Genomic DNA, 21,169 nt, shown 5'->3' with positions numbered 1-21,169 from the left:
CACCCCCATGTTCACTGCATTATTCACAATACTCAAGATATAGAAATAACCTAAGTGGCCATCAGTATATAAATGGATAAAGAAAATGTGGTATAAATATATACAGTGGAATATTATTCAGCTATAAAAATGAAGGGAATCTTGCCATTTGCAGTAACGTGAATAGATCATAATCTCACTTATATGTGGAACCTAAAACAAATCCAACTTCACAGATACAGAGAACAGATTAGTGATTGACAAAGGCGGGGGAAGGGATAGGAAAAATGGGTGAGGGGAGTTAAAAGTTACAAACTTCCTGTTATAAAATAAGTCATAGGATATGACATCCAGCACAGTACAGCACGGTGACTATGATTAGAAATACTATAGTGTATATTTGAAAGTTGCTAAAACAGTAGAACTTAAAATTCTCATCACAAGAAAAAAAATTTTAACTACGGTGATGGATGTTAACTAATTGTGAGGATCACTTTTGCAATACATACAAATAATGAATTATTATGTCGTACACCTGAAACTAATACAATGTTATATGTCAATTATATCTCAATTTTTTTAAAAGGGGAAAAAAACAGTAAGTTGCAGATATCAATTCACTATATCCATAAATCCTTCACATTCATGTCAGTATTTATTTTTGGTTCTTTTTTTTCTTTAGAGGGATAAACTTCACATACAATTAAACACAGATTCTAAGTGTGCATTTGATGAGCTTTGACAAGTACTCACACCTGTGTACCCCAAACCCCTATCAAGATAACAGAACACAAACATCACCTCTTTACAAAGTTCCCTCTTGTACCCCTGCTCCAGTCCACTCCCACCCTCACCTCCACAGGCAACCACCATTCCAAGTTTTTCACCATAGATTAGTCTGACCTGGCCTTGAACTTCATATAAATGGAAGTCTACAGTATGTCTTCTGTTGTGTCTGACTTCTTTACCACAACAAATTTTTTTTTTTAAATTTTTTTAGGCGAGGCAACCCTTGGTTGACCTCACAGATTGCAAGGACCTCGTCAGCTTACAATCCCTTATTTTTATTTATTTTTTACGCCTACAGTACCTGGTCTTCCTAGGTGGTCTCCCATCCAACTACTACCCAGGCCTGCCCCTGCTTAGCTTCTGAGATCAGACGAAATCGGGCGTGTTCAGGATGGCATGGCCGTAGACTACAATGAAGTTTTTTGAGGTTTATCCATGTTGCAAACGTCAGACCACTTCTTTATATTACCCAGTAGTTTGCATTGTATGGAAGTACTACAGTTCGGTTATCCATTCTCCTATTGATGGACACCTGGGCTGTTTCCAGGTTTTGGTGATTATGAATAAAGCTGCTATGAACGTCCTTGTAACAGTCTTTGTGTGTACATATTCATTTTGTTTCACTTGGACAAATATCTAGGAGTGGAATTGCTAGGTCATGGGGTAGATGTGTGTTTAGTTTTATAAGAAATTACCAGATCTTTTTCCAAAGTGATGGTTCCATTTTAGATTCTTATCAACAATATATGAGATTTCCGATTGCTGTGCATCCTTGCCAACATTTGGTGTTACCAGTTGTTTTAATTTTAACCATTCTGGTAGGTGTGGGACCTCATTGTGGGTTTAATAAGCTATATAATTTATATTTTTAATCTTACTTTATTTCTCCCTCTCACAAACATGCAAGCCCCTTAAGGGCAGTGTTTTCTATGTTTGATGCTGAATCACATCACTTAAACAGAGTGTAGCACATGGTAGGTGCTCAGTAATTACTCGTTGGCTGAGGCACCCTTCTCTGAGCCCACACATGTCATGTCCCTGAGTCACTGCCCATTTGAGAGTGTCGGTCTCCTTTCCAGACCATGTGCAGGCTTTGAATATGGGCCAAGCACTGCTGCTGGGCACTAAGGGGTCTGAGAGGACTGTTTGGGATTGTTGAGGAAACTGTCATCTCAGGGCAGTGTCTCACCCATGTTCAAGCTCACCGTCCCCACTTACCCTATTCCTGCTATTCTGGGCTTCTGACTGGGACTCTGACATGGCCTTGGCTGGCTTGTCACAAGAGGCTGGAGCAACCCCTGGCCAGAAGGTATGTGTGTGTGGGTCATCAGTTACTATGTGACCATGGCAGGTTCCCTCTCTGAGCTTCTGTTTGCTCCTTTACACAATGGCAGAGAGACCTCGGTCTAGTTTTACAACTTACTGGATAACTTTGAACAAATTCTTTCCCCCTGAACCCTCAATATTTTTATCTACAAGATGGAGATAGGAACAGAACCTGATTCTGAGGTTAAGGATCAGTTTGTGACCTGGAGGGCACAGTCATGGGGACACAGGGCCTGGAATCGGAGGGACGAACTTCAGTACCACGGGGCTGTGGTATCTTATTTAAGGCAGTGAACTCACTCATAAAATGGGCCTAACATTGGGAGGACCCAGTGTCCAAATCAGGGACATTATCTCTGAGTAAGGATTGATTGTTCCTGTTTACAGACTCTAAGTGGAATTTTCCAAAGATTTAAAGGCCTGAAACTCACTCAGAAGTCTCCAAGCCACAGGCTTGGGATGCCCCACCTCGCTCTTGAAGCTCACTGGGAAGTGGAAGCCATGACCACCAACTCCACTTCCCACATGGAGTTTCGGACCTGGCCTTTCCTTCCTTTGGGGCTCCCTCCCTCGGTCCCCTCTTCTTTATCTGGTCAGGGGAATGCTCAGTTTTCAACCCACCTCTCTGAACGATGGGCAAGGTTCTCTTCCTCCTCTGTTCTCAGCCCCTGCCCTCCCCAGACACCAGCCCTCAGAGCTGGCCAGTCACCTGGAGAGGTTGCCTCCCTAGGCCTTTCCAGCTGCGCCTCAGCGTTCTTGTCCTTCCTTGGCCCTCAGCTCTCCTCAGCCCACTCATATCATTCTGGGTCATGTCCATGTACACAACCATCAGTGCCTCCAACATGACAGTGATTCCAAACTCCCCACCTCCAGCTCCTGACTTTCCCTCCGGGTCTCAGGTCTGGGTCCTGAACAAAGTTTGCCTCAGAGGCTGAGGCTTCTCAAACTGAACACATCCAAATGGAGTCACCATCTTCCCCAATACCTGCACCTCCAGCTAATCCCCACCTGCCCTTGCATCCATCCCATCACCACGGCCTGACTCAGACACAACTGGGCTTGTCCCTCGCCCACCAATCCGCCCACACCCTGAGTCATCTCAAGCTTACCCCAAGTCACTCTCAAACCCATCTGCCCAGTACTAGCCCTTTCTGCTGTCACTCTGCCAGGTCACCTCTCCTCTGAAACCTGCTCCACTTGGCCTTGGCCTCACACTTTTCTCGTCTCAGACTAGACTGCACCTCACCAATGCACCTCTCCCGCACACGCATGTCGAGGGGCACCCTGACCACCAGAATTCCAGCAAGACTTCTGCTTCCACCCTCTCATTATCAATTGTTTCCTGACCTGTCTCCACTTCCTCCTTGCCCAACAGTAATGCCACAGCCCATCATGATGATTACTTCCCAAAGTGCTTACCTCCTTCATTCTTCTGCTGAGTTAACCTGGCAAAATCCTAGTCTTAGTTAAAAGCCAGCTGTGAATTTACCACACAGCTGCACCCCTGGTTGCAAAAGATGATGCAAAAGTGTTGACTGCAACAATGCTCAGCTGGGCCCAGCCAGCCACCCCAGGCAAGCACCTATGAGTCCCCTTGAGGTCTCATTCTCTCACTCCAGGTAAGTCTTGATGCTCACCTTGGGAATCCCCTCCCCCCAAAGATACTGCTCTCATCCAGGCCACCAGCAGGGTTCACTTGGCTGTGTTCCTGATTCTGCTGGGCCCTGCATTCTCTACAGAGCCATCAGAATGCAAATTATGTGTACAATTTTAAAGATAGGAGACTTCAAAGATATTTCATGTCTGCAATGGATTCTCTTTGGTCTGTCCCTCCAGATTCTCCCTGGAGTTCTAGAAACTCCCATTCTTCAGTTACTTCATTGAAAAAGGGCTAAAAGCACCTAGCGTAGCATTAGCTTATTGCAAACTTTTAACAATTTTTACCCAAATACTTGTATAAAAAAAAAAATGAAATAGCAATTTAAATACTTGCAGCTGTTCCTTCTGATATTACTTTCATGTTTCTAAGCACCATGGTTTTCCTCCTATTTCTTTAGTTCTTACCATGGAAGGAGATGTATGTGACTCTTGCCTCTCTCCGCTTTTTTTTCCCTTCCCTCAGCAGTTAGATTGCTATTCAGGGTTTGCAGTATTTTGCCTGCATAATTATTATTCACAGCCAAGCCACCTGATATGCCTTGGATTTGCTTTTTATTGTACAATTTTTTATTTTCTGGAGTTTTGGCTTAATTTTCCAATTCCTGTTTTGTTTTCCATACCTCAATACTAAATTATCCCTAAGTTTCTTGCAGAACTAAAACTCTTCTCTGAACGCATCAGATAACCTTTCAATTTTTTCTTCTTGGAAACATCCTCCAACCCTATTCAGAACGCTGTCTAGGTTTACTGCCCAGCATCCTTCACCATCATTCTGATGTATCCCTTTTTTCTCTCATGTTGGAGTTTCAAATTGCCTGAATCCCATGTCTTACTTTACTTCCTTATTTTGATGTAGGTTTCAGTAGCTTCCTGAAAAATGGTGCATGGCAGACAAATGACCTTCTCTATCTGAAAATATTTATCTTACTATTACACTTGACCAATAGTTTAGTTGAGTATAAAACTCTAGGTTGTAAATAATTTTTTTAATGAGGATTTTAAGGGCATTGTTCCACTTTCTTCCAGTTTCTAGTGATGCTGTTGGGATGTCCAATGCTTTTGCAATGTCTAATCCTTTGTACTCATTTTCCTTCCCTCTCTGGCTTGTGTCTGTCCTCTGTCTGAGATTTCATGATGATGGGGCCTGTCATGGATCTTTTTAAAATTAATTGCTTTGGATACTCAGAACTTTCAATCTGGAAACTTTTGTACTTAGTTTTGGAAATTTTTCATATACTCTTGCTGGTAATTTTCTTCTGTTTTCTTTCTGGAACTCCTCTTAATCAGATGATGAATATCTCAGACCGATCCTTTCATTTTCTTACACTTTCTCTTCCATTCTTTTTTCCCATTTTGGGGGAGATTTTTCTCAATTTCTCTTGCAACTCTTCTGGTGAATTTATTCCCTTCCTATTTTCAATCTTTCAGTTCCTTATCTCCGAATATTTTTGTTATAGCCTCCTCTGTTCTTAACCATATAAACCTCTATGCCAGTGGTTCTCAACCCTAGCTTCATGTCACAAAAACCTGGGGAGTTTTTACAAACTAATAAAGTCCAGGGCTTTACTCTCAAGGATTATGATTTAATTGGTCCACGGTGAGTCCCAAGCAGTTTTTTGTTTTTTTTTTTTAAATTTTAATTGGCTGTCTCATCTCCACTAGAAGTAAGTGCTTGTCATTATCTCCTTAGTGTTTAGACTGGGGCCTAGTGTGTATTCGGCATTCACTAACTGTTGAATGAATAAATGAATAAAACATTGTTCTGTATAGAAAGAATTATAAAATAAGAATTACAGGCAATCTACTTTTGTTCATGTTTTTCCTAAATGTATCTGAAAACTTAGTATCTGAAAGTCAAATAAGTCTTGCATGTCAAAAAGTATTTAACACCAAGAGTTAAAAACAATAATGAAATTCCCTACTTCATCTTGCCTTTAAGGCAGTCTTTAAAAACTTATTTCTTGTAAACTAGGAAGTTAAAGTGTAATTTTTTTCACTAGTTTCTGCTGTGACCCCCAAAGCAATAGTTGCCATATGTAAGGAGAGGAGCAGGAAGGACCAAGGTTGGAGTGCAAAACAAAGTGGACCAGAGTGAGCTCAGACTTCTACCTGATCTTTAGCCTATGAAAGAGCTGGAAGCTAAAGAACCATTTTTAGAAGCTGGTGATGTGCTGTGAGCCTCACCACCCACAGAGGGAGGTGGTGGGGTGCTTCTTCTTTACTTTGAGTCAACAGAAGGAGAGTGTACAGAGGGAGACTCTGAGAACCAGGGCCAGCCAAGGAGAGTGCATCATCCAAAGTAAGGGATTGGCAGTTGAGAGGAAAACAAAGGGATGGGAGTGGGGGGACCAAGGGGCAGGTCTTTGAAAACTCATGAAAGACATACAAGAAGCTCAAGGTTCAGCTTTAAACACACACCAGGCTTAGAGTGCCAGCAGCCAGTTCACAGCAGTATTGGTGAAGTATGAACCTTCCTCTCCCATCTTAGCAACACAGGACAAGAGGTGACAGAGTAAGGTGTGGAAACAAGGCCAACGCCAAGCAGTTGGGTCCCCACTGCCCCTCCCCTGCAGAGGGCAAGGCTGGCAGTAGGCCTAAGCTGGGGAAGGGGTGGCCTCTATCTCCAAATGCAGCTCAAAGGTTTTGTGGTTACACTGGACTGGACACATCATCACCCATCAGTGGAAAAAGCCCCGGACTTCCCTACATTCCATCCAGGGGCAGGAGAATGAGCCCCAGAGAAAAAATTTAGACAGGGGGAGACCAAACTAAAGTTGCTCTTTGATCCAACTGAACTTGTTTAATGTAACGACAGGACTGGCGCTTCAGGTGTGTTTTGTGTTTTCTTTCTCAGTTGAATGACTGACCAGCTAAAATTCATTAACACTGGATTGTGTCTACCAATTTGATGTCTGGCACCTTAAGGACTTCCACCTGCTGCAAATGATTGAATTTATAAGATCTCCATTTCTTTTTTTCCTAGTACTTCACTAGAACCTGAATTTGGTGTGGATAGTTCAGGATTCTCAATGAAAAACTATACAAAATTAGTTGGTTTGAGTCAAACATATGAAAAGTGAGAAAGGCTATAATTTCTGGAGTGTTTTAAAAACATATTTTTGGGGAAGGGTGATAACCAGCTTAGAGGAACATCAACTCACAGAAACAGTGGCAAGTATTGAGGGAGAGGCTGAATGGTGATGGCAGCTACTCCATTTTCCCTGAGGCAATCATGTCCCAGAACTGCAGGCCCCTGATCTGAGATCCTAGCCAAGAGCTGTACCTTGGAGGGTGAATTTTAAACTTGATGAGAATCAGAACAGGGGCTGCTTCTGGGAATTAGGGGTGGAGTGGCTGGGAAGCAGCAGAAGAGCTTTCAGGGGGAAGGATGATGTGATCTTGAGTGGCGGGGCTGGGTTGACAGGTGTATGCATTTGCCACTTAAGTGGTACACTTAGGATTTGTGCATTTCACGATATGTAAATCTTACCCTCTAAAAAAGCTAAACTAATTAATGATATAGATGTTGAAGTGTTTAGGAGTATGTACTACTATCTGCAACTGCTCTTTGAAATGTACCCAAAAATGGGATGGATAGTTATGATAAATATTAATGTTAACTGTAGAAGTTGTAGAGTAAAATAAAGAATATACAATTATTTCGACTCTGTATATTTGAAATTTTTCATAATGCTGGGAGCAGACACATCCTTGTTATATTGGCAGATGTATTTCTGAAACCCAGGAGCCATGTCCGAGACAGTGGTCAGTTTATAACCTTAGTAGGTACCATATTCCTGTATACTTGCTACTTTTAAGTACAGAAACACTAGAGTATTTGCATGTATTACACCATTATTTAGACTTTCAAATATCTGCATTTTTACATCTTAAAATGAGCCTAGGGAATTCTACATGCTACATCAACTGGAATGCATCCAAGTGGCTTCCCATGTGCGAAATCCACTCCCAAGGGACCAGGAGGCAGAGAATCTTTGTGAGTCGCTTGGTTTTCCCCAAAGCCAGACTGAGCCTAAACTTTCCTCAGGACCTTGAGGAAGAGTTTTAGGACGGGGAACTTTAAGGCAAACGAGAGGATGTGATAGTGGGACTAAGGGAATCAAGAAGGGTCAGGTCCCCAAACTCTCTCTCTGGAGCCAGACTACCTCCTCCCCCAGGGACAGATGCCCACCCCTTCTCTAAAACCTGATCTTCTCACATGCCAGGGAAAATTTATGTTAATCAGACCTTCTTCTCCCATTATCCTTCTAAGAGAAACTCAAGCCAGGTCTCGAGAACCTCACTTAGATCCCAGGTACTAGCAGCCACTGAGAACAAAGAGAAGATACTGCTCACCACACCTGACTTTCTTTTAAAATAGAATCTTTGAGATAATTATCAATCAAGGGTCATTTTGCTCTAGTCCTGCCATCACCCTCTCCTCTGGGTGTGCTTCCTGGGTCGGCAGGTACAGGCACACATGCAGTGGTTTCCTAGGCAATGTTCTATTTAGAGATTTGGGGGAAATTATTTGAAAGGATTATTTCTATAATAAGACAAACATGGATATATTATGGAGTGCAAATTCCTACAATCTTTCATTAAAATAGGAGATTTTGAAGAAATTTGCTGAGTTCTTACAAACTACACCCCTAAGCTCCCAAGGGCACATGTTTTACTTTACTGGAAAATTTATAAAAGTATGTTTGCTAGATGGAAGGACTCGCACTGTAAGTGAGGTTACTTTCAGGGAAGGAAGGACAATGAAGGGGGACTTCAAGGTCTGTGCTACAATTTTGAATCTTTTCCTTCTGTAACAAGATGAAAAGAAAAATCTAATAAAAAATAAATATATATGGTTTCTGGGAGAAAAGTCCCAGAGTGCTGCTGGATGATGAGTGGCCTACAGCCTCATAGAGTAGCAGGCACCTTCTGGGACTCCCACACATGGGTCTAAGAGAAGGCAGATGTTTAACCAGGATGGGCTCACTCAGGTGAATCGGACCGTCCAGGATTTCTGGGGAAGGCAGAGCGGAAGAGCAGAGCTTTTGGAATCAAACACCTGTGCTCCCAGCTGTGAGACCTCGGGGAAATCATTCTCTAGACTCCAATTTCCTTATTTTTAAGATGGTTTATAACACTCTGTCTGTAGGGTACTGTGAGGATGACATGAGCCATAGTATATAATACACCAGGTGCATTCTAGGTACTCAAATATCACTTCTTTTCTTTCCCCAGGGCAGTGTAGTAGAAAAAACTTACAAGATGGGAGGGAAAAATGATAAAAGAAGTGGCTAGGGACAAGAGACCCAGATACTAGGGTACCAGTTAAGAACCAGGCTCAGCTCACCAAGTATGGCCACAGGTGCAGTAAGGACCAGGCCTCTCAGGCCACAAACATAATCTGCTGCAGGGGCTAGAAGGGGACACCGGGACTAGCCTTCAGACCACGAGATGACATTGGAAGAGAGAGGCCTCTTCAACCTAGTGTTTAAAGACGCAAAGCAGGGTAAGCATTTCAGTTATTTTTAGTTAAAGAAAAACAGCCTTTTCCAAGGGTGACAAAGTGAACCAAAGGTCAAAAGGAAGCAGGGTGTGGGCTTCTCTTAGGCTCTTGGCTCCAAAATCTGGACTTGAGGAACGAGGGCCCTCCTGGGAACTCAGGGGCAACTGGCCAGCAGAGGGATGACTGAGGTGGGGTGGCGCAGAGCTGCAGCCCACTGTGGTCACAAGATTGGTCTGTGTGGGCTCTAAGGTGATTTCCACCTGCCAGTTGGTTGACATGATTAACACTATTAACCTTGGGAGGCATTAAATTAAGGAATGATGTGGGGGGCCAAGAGATTGGCTTATTCAGTTGGATTCTGAATCACGATCAGGAAATAATCTTTATCTGCAAAAGAGAAAAATGAAAAAACAAATCATTAAACGTAAAATGGGAGAAAAACACACTAGAAAGGAAATAAATCATTAAATCACCAACTAGAAAATGGGGCTGGGGAATTAAAAAGCATCAGTGCTCAGATGACTTCTAGTTGCTGGGAAAACAAGGTAATTTGCAAGTTTCCTGGGGGGGTTTTGGCAAGTGTGACCACCAGTGCGCTGCAGGCCTCTTTTCTAATCTTCCCAGTACCAACAGGGAGGCAGGATTAACATCTCTGTTTTCCCGGTAGGGAAACTCAGTTTCAGAGAGTTTGAATGAACTGCCTATGGCAATGGTTCTCCAAGAGGGCATCTGAATAACCGGGACGGCTGGGCTCAAAACAAACATGACTGGGCCCTACCCCCAGCTCTTTGGATTCAGTGAGTCTGAGGTGAAGCCCGAGAATCTGCATTTTTAACAAGTTCCCAGGTGATACTGATAATGCAGGTTCTGGGAGAAACACTAGTTTAAAGTTACCCACCTAGTTAGTATCAAAGATGGAATTCCAACCTCAACCCCACTGCTCTTGAGTTAATGTCAGTTTTGTCACAAGCTCAGTTGCTGGCCTTCCAGAGCCTTCTGGATGAGAAAATTTCAAAGGTACCAGGTCAAAAAAGGCCAAAGCTACCTGGATTGCAGTTCTGGGAATCCAGCCCAGCAAGAAGGAATGTCCATCATAAAATCATAGCAAGTGTAAAACCTCGGGGGTGAGCCTGACTTCCTCTCATTTTATAGAAGAAATTGGAGAAGCAGAGTGTTTCAATTTTGCCAACTTAATTACTAAACCACAAACACCTTCCCAAGGCTTCCAGGTGCCCTGCCCTGTGCCAACCACCTCTCATAAGGTATACCTCAATGAAGGCTTGAATTATACAATAAGACAAATATTAGGGTTTTTCTCATTTCACAAATGAGAAGACCGAGGCTTTGAGAGTTAAATGACTTGCCCAAGCCAAGGCAAAAATGTGGTATGGGGAACTTGGTTTGACAGATGCTCTGAACACCTCTGGTCTGCCCCCTGCTGAAAAGGAGAGAAATGGCAGGACTTCGGCCATGTCTGCTTTGTGTCTGCAGATTCAAGCCTAAAGCTAAAGCATGCTTCTTTCCATGACTGCTGGCTGATGCAACTGGAAGAAGCAGATCTTATATGACTAACAGTTACATGGCTAAACAATCTGTGTAAGTGAAAAATCACTTACTAATAAAAAGAGATATAATTAACAAGCCACAAATAAAAATGCACAATTAGCAATACTATTATTTTTTCTTCCAAATAATCAAGTCCTAAATTCGATAATACCATTCCAAGTGCTTCGTGGGAAGCAGAATGTTAAAGCTTGATTATGCTGTTAACTAAGCTATATATCAGGGAGGTTAATAAGTCTGTCTTAAAACACCTCTTCATATGGGCTATTCTGGGCCAGGGTGGGGTGAAATTGGTACATACGTGGAGAGCCAAACTGTAAAACCAGCTGCTGCCACTTTTGGTCTGAGAAGCAGCTTCTCAGTATGATCAGTGAGGAAGACTAGGTGGGAAGAAAAGATGGCGGACCTCGTTCCTGGGAAGGGCTGCTCCAGGTTGCTCCCTCAATGTGGGGTGCAAGTTATTGTCTTCCCACCTCAAAGAGGCAGCAGCTACGCTGGTTCTACGCCAGGGGCTGCCTCTGTGGGGCCTGTGCTCTTTGGAAATCCTAAGGCGCTCCAGCCCTGATGCCTCGGATGCTCTGCTCTTTGGCTCCTACCCACAGGAATTCTGGCACCAAAATCCAGTTTTGTTTTTTGTTTGTTTTGCTATATTAAAGTGGGTGTATCAAGGTGTCAAATCAGTGGTTTTCATCCAAATACCATGTCCCACAGACATCCCTGACCCCCATCCCCTACTGCTGACCTCACCACTGACCCCCACAGTGGGGTATCAGCAATGGAAGGAGGTTCAGGGAGTCATTCTTTATTCAACAAATATTTGTTAATGCTTACAACGTGCTTACAAGTCTCTGTCCTCTTGGAATTGTTTAGTGGGGGAGACAGACTTAAAAATGCAGATAAGCAGGCTGGTTAGCCAAGTGAAAAGGCAGGATGGGAGTGTTGCCAGCTGTAGGGCAGCATGTGCGGGGGCCCAGGGAAAGAAGTTGAAGTCTCTCGAGGCCCTGAAAGGCAGAGGGGTGGCTGGAGAAGTCATGAGGGCATTCAGAAGGAATAGTCACTGTGTTTAAGGCAATCTCGAAAAGACACACCCCTCCAGCAATAACAAGATGTCTGTGTGTGTGGGCCCATGAGTGTGTGAGTGTGAGCGAATGAGCAAGAGTGAGACAGTGTGACCACCCTTCCTGTAGGCCTGTATGTGTCACTCAGGCAACGGTCTAGCCACTTCATCCTTGTCTCCACTGACAAGGCTGAAGGGCTTCTGAGCAAGTGAACCACACGAAGGAGCTCTATCTTGGTAGTTGCCTACACTAGGCTCAAGCACCAACTATTCCCATGAGATGTGAAAGCCTGCAGGTCCTCAAGGGCATGCTGGAAATGCCTTTGCTGCCAACCAAGACACAAATGGCCAGGAGCTTTCAGACAACTCTGCCATTCCAGAGGAGACATTCTTGGAAGCTTTTGGTCAAGAGACGCTGTCCATGGAGTGTCTGATTTGGAGGCTGCATAATTTGTCCTTGTCTCACCCTGTGAGCTCCCATGTAGGTGCAGGTCTGCTCTGACATGCAGGGCCAGTAGAGGGACTATTCCTAGTCTAACTTTGAGGGAAGTGGAGGTTTGTCCGTCGTCACATAGCACGAAATCTTGTGAGAGATTTGAGTTCAAATCTGCTTCCAAACAATTCTGCCCCAACCCATGCTAACACACTCAACCAGATGGGGAGTCTAAGAAGACTAGAGCAGTACTTGACATTTTACAAATTTGGAAATACAGGTTCAGAGGTGTTCTGTAACTTGCTTAAGGTCACGCTTGTAAGAGCTAAAGTTGGGAAAGTAGACTCTGCCGTCTGCGATCTGTTTTCCCTAGCAGAATCAGAGACATCTTCATTGGTTGGCACGTGATGCATCAGACAGTGATCAAATTGAGAAGCAGTTTATGGCATGTTTTTGAAATAAATGACTTAAGTTATCCTATATTCTTATCTGTGATGGACTTGCTCTGTCTCCACCTCTTTAGGGAGTGTCCCAGGGAGACTGTGGCCCCCCAGCTGTCTTTATGGTTTTCTCCTTCACATCCTTCCAAGCATCCAGACTGGGCTAGAACAAGTCTGGGAACAAAACCAGTATCACTCTGCTGCTGGGAGTGGCTGGGCCCCCATCAAACTGCCTCAGAATTCTGCAGCCAGCCTCCTTGCCATCTGTAGCCAAGCCCAGAGGCATTCAGTGTCCTCAGCCTCCCTGTGCCTCCTTCATCCAGGCCCCAGTCACAATCACCTCCTGCCTGAAAAAAACCTCTGCTCACAGGGTCAAGTCCACACAGCTGAGTTTGGTGTTTAAGGCCTTTTCTAAATCAGACCAAACGTCTCACCTCCCGCTCCTTCCTACTCATATTCTGATGCCCTAGACAAGCTGCACTGCAGCCTACCTGAATCATCACGTGCACGCTTAACTCATGTGTGCTCAACTACTACATGGCTCAGCCAAAATAAAAAGGGAGAGGGAGAAGTAGAAATGCAAAAATAGTCCTGGAGAATTTGCCCACCACCCCAGTCTATGAACGTGAGTGAGGTGAGGCAGGGCAAGTGGCCCAGTTGTTCCTACTGTGGACTCAGTCCTTGAGGGTTCCTCCCAGGATGAGCATCTCATAATCCTGAGAATGATCCTAACAGACAGGTGTGGTTTGTACTACACAGTCCCTAAATGCAAGCCAAGCAATACATGTGAAACAAAAGTAGTGATTAGTTCCAATGCTAGAGGAAGAGCTGGCTGTTTGGGGCCCAGAGACAGGACTGTATTTCAGAAGCAGGCAACTAAATATTTTTTCAAGGGTAAAATGGCTACACAGATTTTTGCCTTATTATTTGGTTTAGAATCACTGAATCTTTTTCCTTACATAGCTTTCCTGCCCCTCTGCCCTACTTACCCTCTTTCCTATGCCCTCAGGAATCAGACGTTCTCTCCTTTGGGAAGCCTCTGCTGACTGCCTCAAGCAGGCCTAATCGCACCCTCCACTATGTTTCCAAGTGCTCCGTGAATTTCCCCAAAACAAGGCGAGGGTGAGACTGTGTCGTACTTACCTGTCTATCTCTCCCATGAGATCAAGATTGCCCTCTACGGCCTAGAACCCAGGACAGGGTCTGACCTACAGTCATTATGAATATTTGTTGGGGATGCATCTGGAGCCTGGCCAGGCAGTGAGGTAATCAACCTTCAACTCTTCAGTCCTTTCCCTGGAACCTGAGGAGACACTAATGTGCTAAGCCTTCCTGATAAGCTACAGAGCATGCACTGTGTGAGAGTCTGATTCTAAGAGGCGATGTGGAAGACGTCTCACCTGGTGCAACCATAATTTCATTTTTCTTGGAGCGAATTCGAAGGAAGGTGAGGTCATTCTGGGGGTCAATTTCACGCACAGTGCTCCGGGCCTTCAAGATGAAGTTGTGCATGAGGTTGGCGTACTGTGTGGTGGTGGGATTGTCCATGGTGCTCTTGATGGGAATGCCTGAGGGGAGAGCAGACAGAGACTGAGCTGGGTATTGGAGCTCCTTTCTGCCCAGCTCCCAACCCACAGCCCCAGTTCTTGGGTACTGGACTGGCAGTGAATAATCAATGTCGCTATTTACAAGGGCTTGACAGGCACTTCAAGTATGTCAGTGCCAGTCCCCAGAACTACTCTGAGGGTGGTGTTACTATCTTCACTTGCCAATGAGGCAACAGGAACTCTGAGCAGTGAGGTGACTGGCTTACGGTCACACAGCAGATAATCAGTGGGGCCAGGATTCAAATGCAGGCCTATTGTCTCCATTGCTGGGCTCCTTTCACAGGGCCACACTGTCTTGACTAGTTTCTGGTAATAAAAGGAGAGACTATCATTCAGAACACTTAGAATCTGAACAAGGTAGACAACTCTTACAGATTTGTAAATACTGAAAAGTAGAAAGAAGTAAAAAGGTCAGTTTGTATCAAGACATAACCATCACCAGTGTTTTGCTCCAGTTCCCACCAAGGGAGACTTAGGGCCCAGTCGTAAACACATTGTCTGTACACATGATCATGCCCCCAAATTAAAGCCCATTTCTCTGTGTACACCCTCATAAACAGCATTGCTACTGCTCTCAGAGTCCACAAGTAGCCATTCCACTGAGTTCATCATACGTCTAAAGTACCGAGGCTGTATTTTTAATTTAATTATTGTGCAGTGGACATCACTGTGCATCAAGCCTTTTCAGGTTTCAGGGCTGTTTCCTTGTGATGACCTATTAAATGGACCTCCCTCACTGGACAGTGCCTATAGTCATGGAGGTGAGGAATGGGGCTCAACTTGAACAACCTCAACAACTGGATCATCAGGTACCTATGAATCACTGTGCCATGTCAACAGAAGGCTCTGCCAATAAGGCCTCAGGTGCCCACAGCTGACAGGAACTTGTGATAAATGTAGCACAAGCAGCTCCTCGCACATAAGTGGCTGGATTTTGGACCCAGGACCCTGCTAATTCTGTCCACAACTGACCAGCCTAAGGATCAGCCAAAGGCAGTCAACCTCAAGCCTACCCTTGGGTGGCAAGAAACTGGCCCAACCTTGTCTTCTTAGGGCACAGGAACTTAACAGTGGGCAGAAGAGGACATAGTGGCAAGAGAAGCAGCTGAGTCAGACAGGCTGTTTTGAGCCAAGTGAAGTCATGAGAACAGGTTGTAGTAATTGCTTGCCTTTAAGAGACAAGACAACGAGGTCATCAGTTAGGACCTGGATGACAACAGTGTGTCCACCAGGACCCCATGAGGCCTTGCTTGATAGTAGAGCCTTCCTGAGGATGGTAGTATAAGCAGCAGGGGTGATGACTGAATAGGAACTCTGAAATGTGATGACCTGAACTTATATCCTGGGTCTGTGCCTTCATGGCTACGTAGACTTAGAAAAGTAATTTAACCTCTCTAAGCCTCCATTTCCTCATCTGTAAACTAATACCTGTGCTTCAAAGTGCTGCTGTGAGGATTAAATGTGGTTTAAGAATGTTTAGCAAGAGTACGCATGTAATAAACATTGGTATCAACATCACTCACACAATAAATCCCATTCTGCAGGTAACTTGAGGGGTCAGTTGGGGTGATCAAACCTCTTGACCGTTTTTTGTTTGTTTTTTATACTACAAGGGCACCTTCTCTGAAGCCCCTCTGGAACCTGGAACTTTCTTTCCTTCCCCTATTCTCTTACAACTCCCACTGATCCCTCAGGTCTCCATCTTCTGGTGGCTCCACCAACTGCCAGATGTGGTCAATGTCCCATTCCATTGTCCCAACACTATGCAATTTTCCTTTGGAACGGTTACTTGAGTTTGAAATCACACCTTTATGGAAGTGATCATTATGTTTGTCCCCCAGCAGACTGTAGCTCCCTGGGGGGCAGGGCCAGGACCAGGTCTGATTTGTTCACCAGTGTCCTTAGACCACATTAAGCATTTATTGCTGTTGATAAATGAGAAATCACAAGGGCTACTTTCAGTAGTTTAGACATGAGTTTGATCATATTCCTACCAATGGGTGAGTAAAGGAGACAAGAAACTAACCACTTCTTGGTTCACTTTAAAAACAAAAGAAAACATAAAGGTGTATGGGGTGGGGGCAGGGACCAAAACTGGAGACACTTCAAAAGACAGCCTAAGAATTAGGCCACTTACCCCAAGCCACTGCCTTCACAAATGGGGACTGTGCAGAAGGCTAGTCACCAGGGAGGCACGATTTCTAATCTGAGGCTCAGACCAGGTTGTATAACCAGGTCCTCCCACCAAACCCAGCTCCATCAATCAACAATAAAAAAAAATTAACAAAATTTAACATATTTATTGAGCACAAACTCTGTATCAGCACTGTTCTACGTGTTGGGGATAAAGTAGTGAACACAAGAGACAAATCCTTGCCCTTGTGGAGCTTACACATTTGAGTCTTTTATTTTGCCCTGTGTAGGTAACAGCAGAGGACAGCAGGGGGTCTGAAGAGGTAAAATGGAACAGAATGTTCATTAAGTTCTTGACAAGTCAGCTTAAATTCACACTTTTATTATGAAACATCATTTGCATGTGGGCAAGACAGAGATGTCAAAATACAGTGGCAGGTGGTAAGTGATTGGGACAAGGGTGTGTCACGAGTTCAGGGTTGAGAGCCATCACTCTAGTCTGGGGTGATCAGGGAAGGCATCCCACGGGAAGAGGCAGCTGAGCTGAATCATGGGGTAGGAAAGCTCTAACTAATCATCCTTAATTGGAAGCTTCCAGAGGGCTTAAAAGCCCCAGGAAACAGTGAGTTCTGACCAACTCCATCCACAGCTGGGTGACTTTGGGGAGGTCACCTTACCTCTCTTAGCTTCGGATTTCCCAAATGAAAATGGGCAAACACTTCTGTCTTGTGGGGTCGCTGTGTGAAATGTAAATGAGAGACTGAAGTGGGAGCTCTATGAAAGGGACACAAGTTCATGCTACATTAGTAATGAAAAAGAAGTGCTCATTAGTATCCAAAAAGAGAGAGTGGGGCTATATTTTCCCAATGAAAAAGCTCAACTTTTGGGGTAGTTCTGAGGCAGGAATGAAGACTTGTAGTTTGCAAATACCAGTGGAGGACTGGGGTCCCAGCTGGGGTGTCAGCTCCTGAGGCTGTTCTCTCCTACTTGGGGTCAAAAATGTTCAGTCCCAGAAGACAGTCTCTCTCTGAGTGATATACAACAGTCTGTTGGGTGTTGGACCCAACCATTCCACTTCGGGCAGCTGAGGTCTGAGAAGGGGAAAGGGAAGCCTAAGGCCACAAGCCACATCAGTGGCAGACCTAACCTGGGACCTGCTGCTGCCTCGCAGTGTCCTGAGAGCTCCCAACCTGCTACTTCCTTTGAATCTAATGACCACATGGTCTAATTAGAGCTTGACAAAGCTGGGGAGCACCCTCTGCCTAGCTCTAGGCTTGCCAGGGTCTTAGAAAACAACATTTTAACTGAGGACATGCCACCTCTACTTTGTCAAGTGGTGATTTTCATTCTGCTCTATTGTAGCAGATGCTATTGAGAATCCTGCCTTTCCAGAACAAGGCTTAGAATGACAACACATACACACAGAGGCTCTCAAGGAGCATCAAACAAATCAGAGCTGAATGAATACACTGAACTAGAGAACTGGGGGAGCCCAGCTAGGTGACCCTGGGCCGCAGACCCGCAGCCACTCTCTGGTCCTTCACAGCAGTGTAGGAGAAAGAGCACAAGTGCATTCACACAGACTTGGAATGCAATCTTGGCTCTGTAATGGCAGGCAAATCAATTAAATTTCTAGACTAAGTTTTCTCCATTGCAAAATGAAGACAACAGGGCTGCTTTAAGGACTAATGAAGTAGAATGCTTGTAAAGCACCAGCCAGTGGCCTGGCCCAAAATAGGTGGGTGTGTGATAAATGTTAGTCCTTTTCTTCACTATGTCTACAGCAGTTTGGGAAAATTAGTATCTATACTCTTCTAGTTGCTGAAATAACGTCTCAGAAGAGAAGGGAAAAGCTACAGGCACAAAGCTGACCAGAGTATTATCTAGCAAAAAAGTAGAAACAACATAAATGAAGGATGGTTAACCTCATGAGTAAACATATCCAAAAGAGTAGCAACTATAATTATGACCAAGAGAATATGCACCTGGACAAGGGCTGGAAAAGCATGGCATACTGAAAAGTATGATCCGTCAGGGCAGTGGGATTGAGTAAATTTTTCCTTTTTTAAAATTTAGAATTCCAATAACAGTACTAGGACACTGGAGATATTTAAAAAAAAAAAAAAAAGGTGAAAATTCAAGTACATGAAGGGGCTTAGTAAACAGCAAGTGTTATGCAGTTTGGGCTGTTTTCTGGAGGCCTGCACGCATGCAGGTCATGGTCAGAGGGAGGGCATACCTTCTGTGTTCACCACAATGATTCCTTGCACTCCCTTCTGGCTCTGAAGTCGCTTCAGTGTCTCCTCCACCTCTGCCTGCCAAAGAGAACAAGACCAAGGTTAGGAGGGGCCAGGAAGGCTGCATTAACTAACTCCCTCATACCCATGTGTGGCAGATGAATCACACGTTTGTCTTCCAACAATAAATAAGTAACACCGGGGTATGTGGCACCTCCTCAAAGAACCCCAGGCCTGTATGGAATGATCCCTAGGCCACCGCTAGCACCTAAACCAATATACTCACCCCCAGCATGGGGCAGGCCTCTTCCCGGTCCTCTGCTCATCAGGCACTATTATTCCTCCTGCCTCAGCTATTTGGGAGCAGAATATAAATACCATCCCCAGGAGTATAGGCACATCCCTGATTCACATATTCGGTATACCTGGGGGACAGGATTCTGATGATTAGAAAAAACCCAAACAGTGCTGTCTAATAGAAAGGAGACACATGATCATTTGTGACCCAAGCAGCACAACTGAAAACATTCCAAAGGAAGCAAAATGACACTATGAGTATAGACTCCATGATTTAATAAGCTAGCATCTAAGACGGGGTGACACGTGGCACATAGCCATAGGAAATGTACCTGGGGAAAGGGCTTGTTAATCATGATTCTCCAGAAACTAGTCAGGGTGAGATACTCTGGCACATGGAATTTGTAAACAGAGGGGATAATCAGACGTTTAGTTCCTCACATAGCCATACAAGGCCTTCTATATTATCACTTGCATCTCTTTTATCCTTCCCTCCCTTTTCCATCTATATGCCCATACCTCCCTGTCTCCATCTTTTTACCCAAATAAGGCCTCTTCTCTGCTGAAATCCAACAAATTTTTCTAGACATTTAAGACATTACCTCCTCCATGAATCCTTTACTGATCCCCAACTCAGTGAAGTCTGTGCCCACTTCTGATTCTGCAAACTCTTGATTGTACCACTCTGGGGATGCATTAGGTACTGTTTTACTTAGAGTCCATAGAGTAGTCTGCAGAGAAGGGACTCAATAAAAAGCTGCTCAACTGAACTAGGCCTAACTTCCTATAGATGGAAACTGGCCTTGAAGTATGCTTGTTCTCTGGTTGCCCTTTCCAGACTGGTCCAGAACTAATCAGAAGCTCCTCAAAGGCTGAGAAGCAGCCTATGTTGGAAACAGAGGCTTCATTTACCAAAAGAGAGTGATTCCCCACCCCCAGGGAATAATGAATTGGGGGAGGGGGAGCTTCCAAACAGTCGATAGAGATTACACAACGAATTATTGTTTTTCTCTAGTAAGCACAAGGCTGACAATCCAGTCACTACCACCCACTTCCCTATGATGTAAGAAAACTTTCAAATGCTGGAGAGAAGGGCATTTTTCATAATTCATTCAACAGAAGGGCATTGGCTGTTTTGTCCTCCTGCAAAACAGCCAATAGCCTGATGCCTCTAACATCTGGAGCCTGGATAAATGGAGAGAGATAGCTCTGTGGACATGAGAGTACCGTACAGTGGATCATGGATGTATGAGATCATAATTCATCCAACAGACTTTCACTGAGCTCCTACTGTGTGCTATTCTGGAGAGGAGGAGTAAAGTACAAGAGAAGTCAATACCACACAGTAATCAATTTGACTTGCGAACCCTCCTGAGAATTCAACCTAGGGAAATAATCCAGAATAACTAAAAGAAGAACAAAGTCAAGTAGGTGTTTGAGGCAGTAACATCTACAATAGCAAAAAGCAGAGCGAGCCAGAAATGCCCAATAAATAGGGAAAAGGCCAAATAAATTATGGACTGTCCATTCACAGGACCGTAAAACACATATGAACAATGATGATCGGAACATGTATACCGCCACAGAAGGTTTATGATATAATGTTAAATAAAGACACCTAAATGCAAAAATAAAGTAGTTGTGACTGCAACTACATGAAAATAAGAAGGCAAGAGGGATTAAAAAAAAAAAAAAGCCACATTGAAAGCAGGGAAAGTTCTTTTTTTTAAAAACAGCCTCTTTTTATTCTATTGTTTCTATTTAAAAACATTTTTCAACCCCTCTGTGTATCCAAGAGAGAGATCTCTAATATAGGGACCATAGGGCTCTGATGTACTCAACATTATAAGACTATATAAGAATAAGTTGGATAACAATTCAGGACAACTCAATCAACCTGCAATCAAACTGGGGAAGGAGAAAGCTAAAACTAAAGATGTCAGACCCGAGGTCAAAAATATCCCCTGAAGGAAAGAAATTAGGGCTGAAATGAAAATAGATTTCATAAAACTGCTATTTATTCAATAACTATATGTGTGCTTTCTATGTGGCAGACATAGTGTTTGGCCAGGGGGTGCTGTAGTGAACAAAATATAACATCCCTGCCCTCATGAGGCTGACATTTGCGGGTGGGAGTGCAAGT

General features: G+C 44.1%; 1 protein-coding gene and 1 pseudogene across 4 annotated transcripts in view; both read right to left on the bottom strand.

Moving 5' to 3' along the window:
* Nucleotides 1–1,057: 1,057 nt before the first annotated feature.
* On the bottom strand, nucleotides 1,058–1,176 carry LOC112471145 (annotated as a pseudogene).
* An 8,087-nt stretch (nucleotides 1,177–9,263) lies between these two features.
* The window catches only part of DYNLRB1 (dynein light chain roadblock-type 1), a 17,119-nt gene continuing 5,213 nt past the window's right edge, over nucleotides 9,264–21,169 (bottom strand). Inside the window, exons 2-5 of one of the 4 annotated variants that reach the window (XM_015597163.2) lie at nucleotides 19,016–19,154; nucleotides 18,732–18,807; nucleotides 14,153–14,320; nucleotides 9,264–9,646 (exon numbers count right to left, since the gene is read on the bottom strand). In XM_015597163.2, coding sequence (XP_015452649.1) covers nucleotides 9,603–9,646; nucleotides 14,153–14,320; nucleotides 18,732–18,807; nucleotides 19,016–19,024 — 297 coding nt within the window. In that variant the 5' untranslated portion in view covers nucleotides 19,025–19,154 and the 3' untranslated portion in view covers nucleotides 9,264–9,602. Of the gene's footprint in view, nucleotides 9,647–14,152; nucleotides 14,321–14,565; nucleotides 14,666–15,945; nucleotides 16,808–17,169; nucleotides 17,230–18,731; nucleotides 18,808–19,015; nucleotides 19,155–21,169 lie in introns of those variants that run through there. The other 3 variants (XM_015597164.2, XM_006921737.3, XM_025039971.1) reach the window with 3 other exon arrangements.

Source organism: Pteropus alecto, unplaced genomic scaffold, assembly GCF_000325575.1.
Source record: "Pteropus alecto unplaced genomic scaffold, ASM32557v1 scaffold45, whole genome shotgun sequence".
NCBI classification, from domain to species: domain Eukaryota; kingdom Metazoa; phylum Chordata; class Mammalia; order Chiroptera; family Pteropodidae; genus Pteropus; species Pteropus alecto.
Note: the sequence above shows the minus strand (reverse complement) of the source record. Positions and strands in the feature narration are given on the sequence as shown.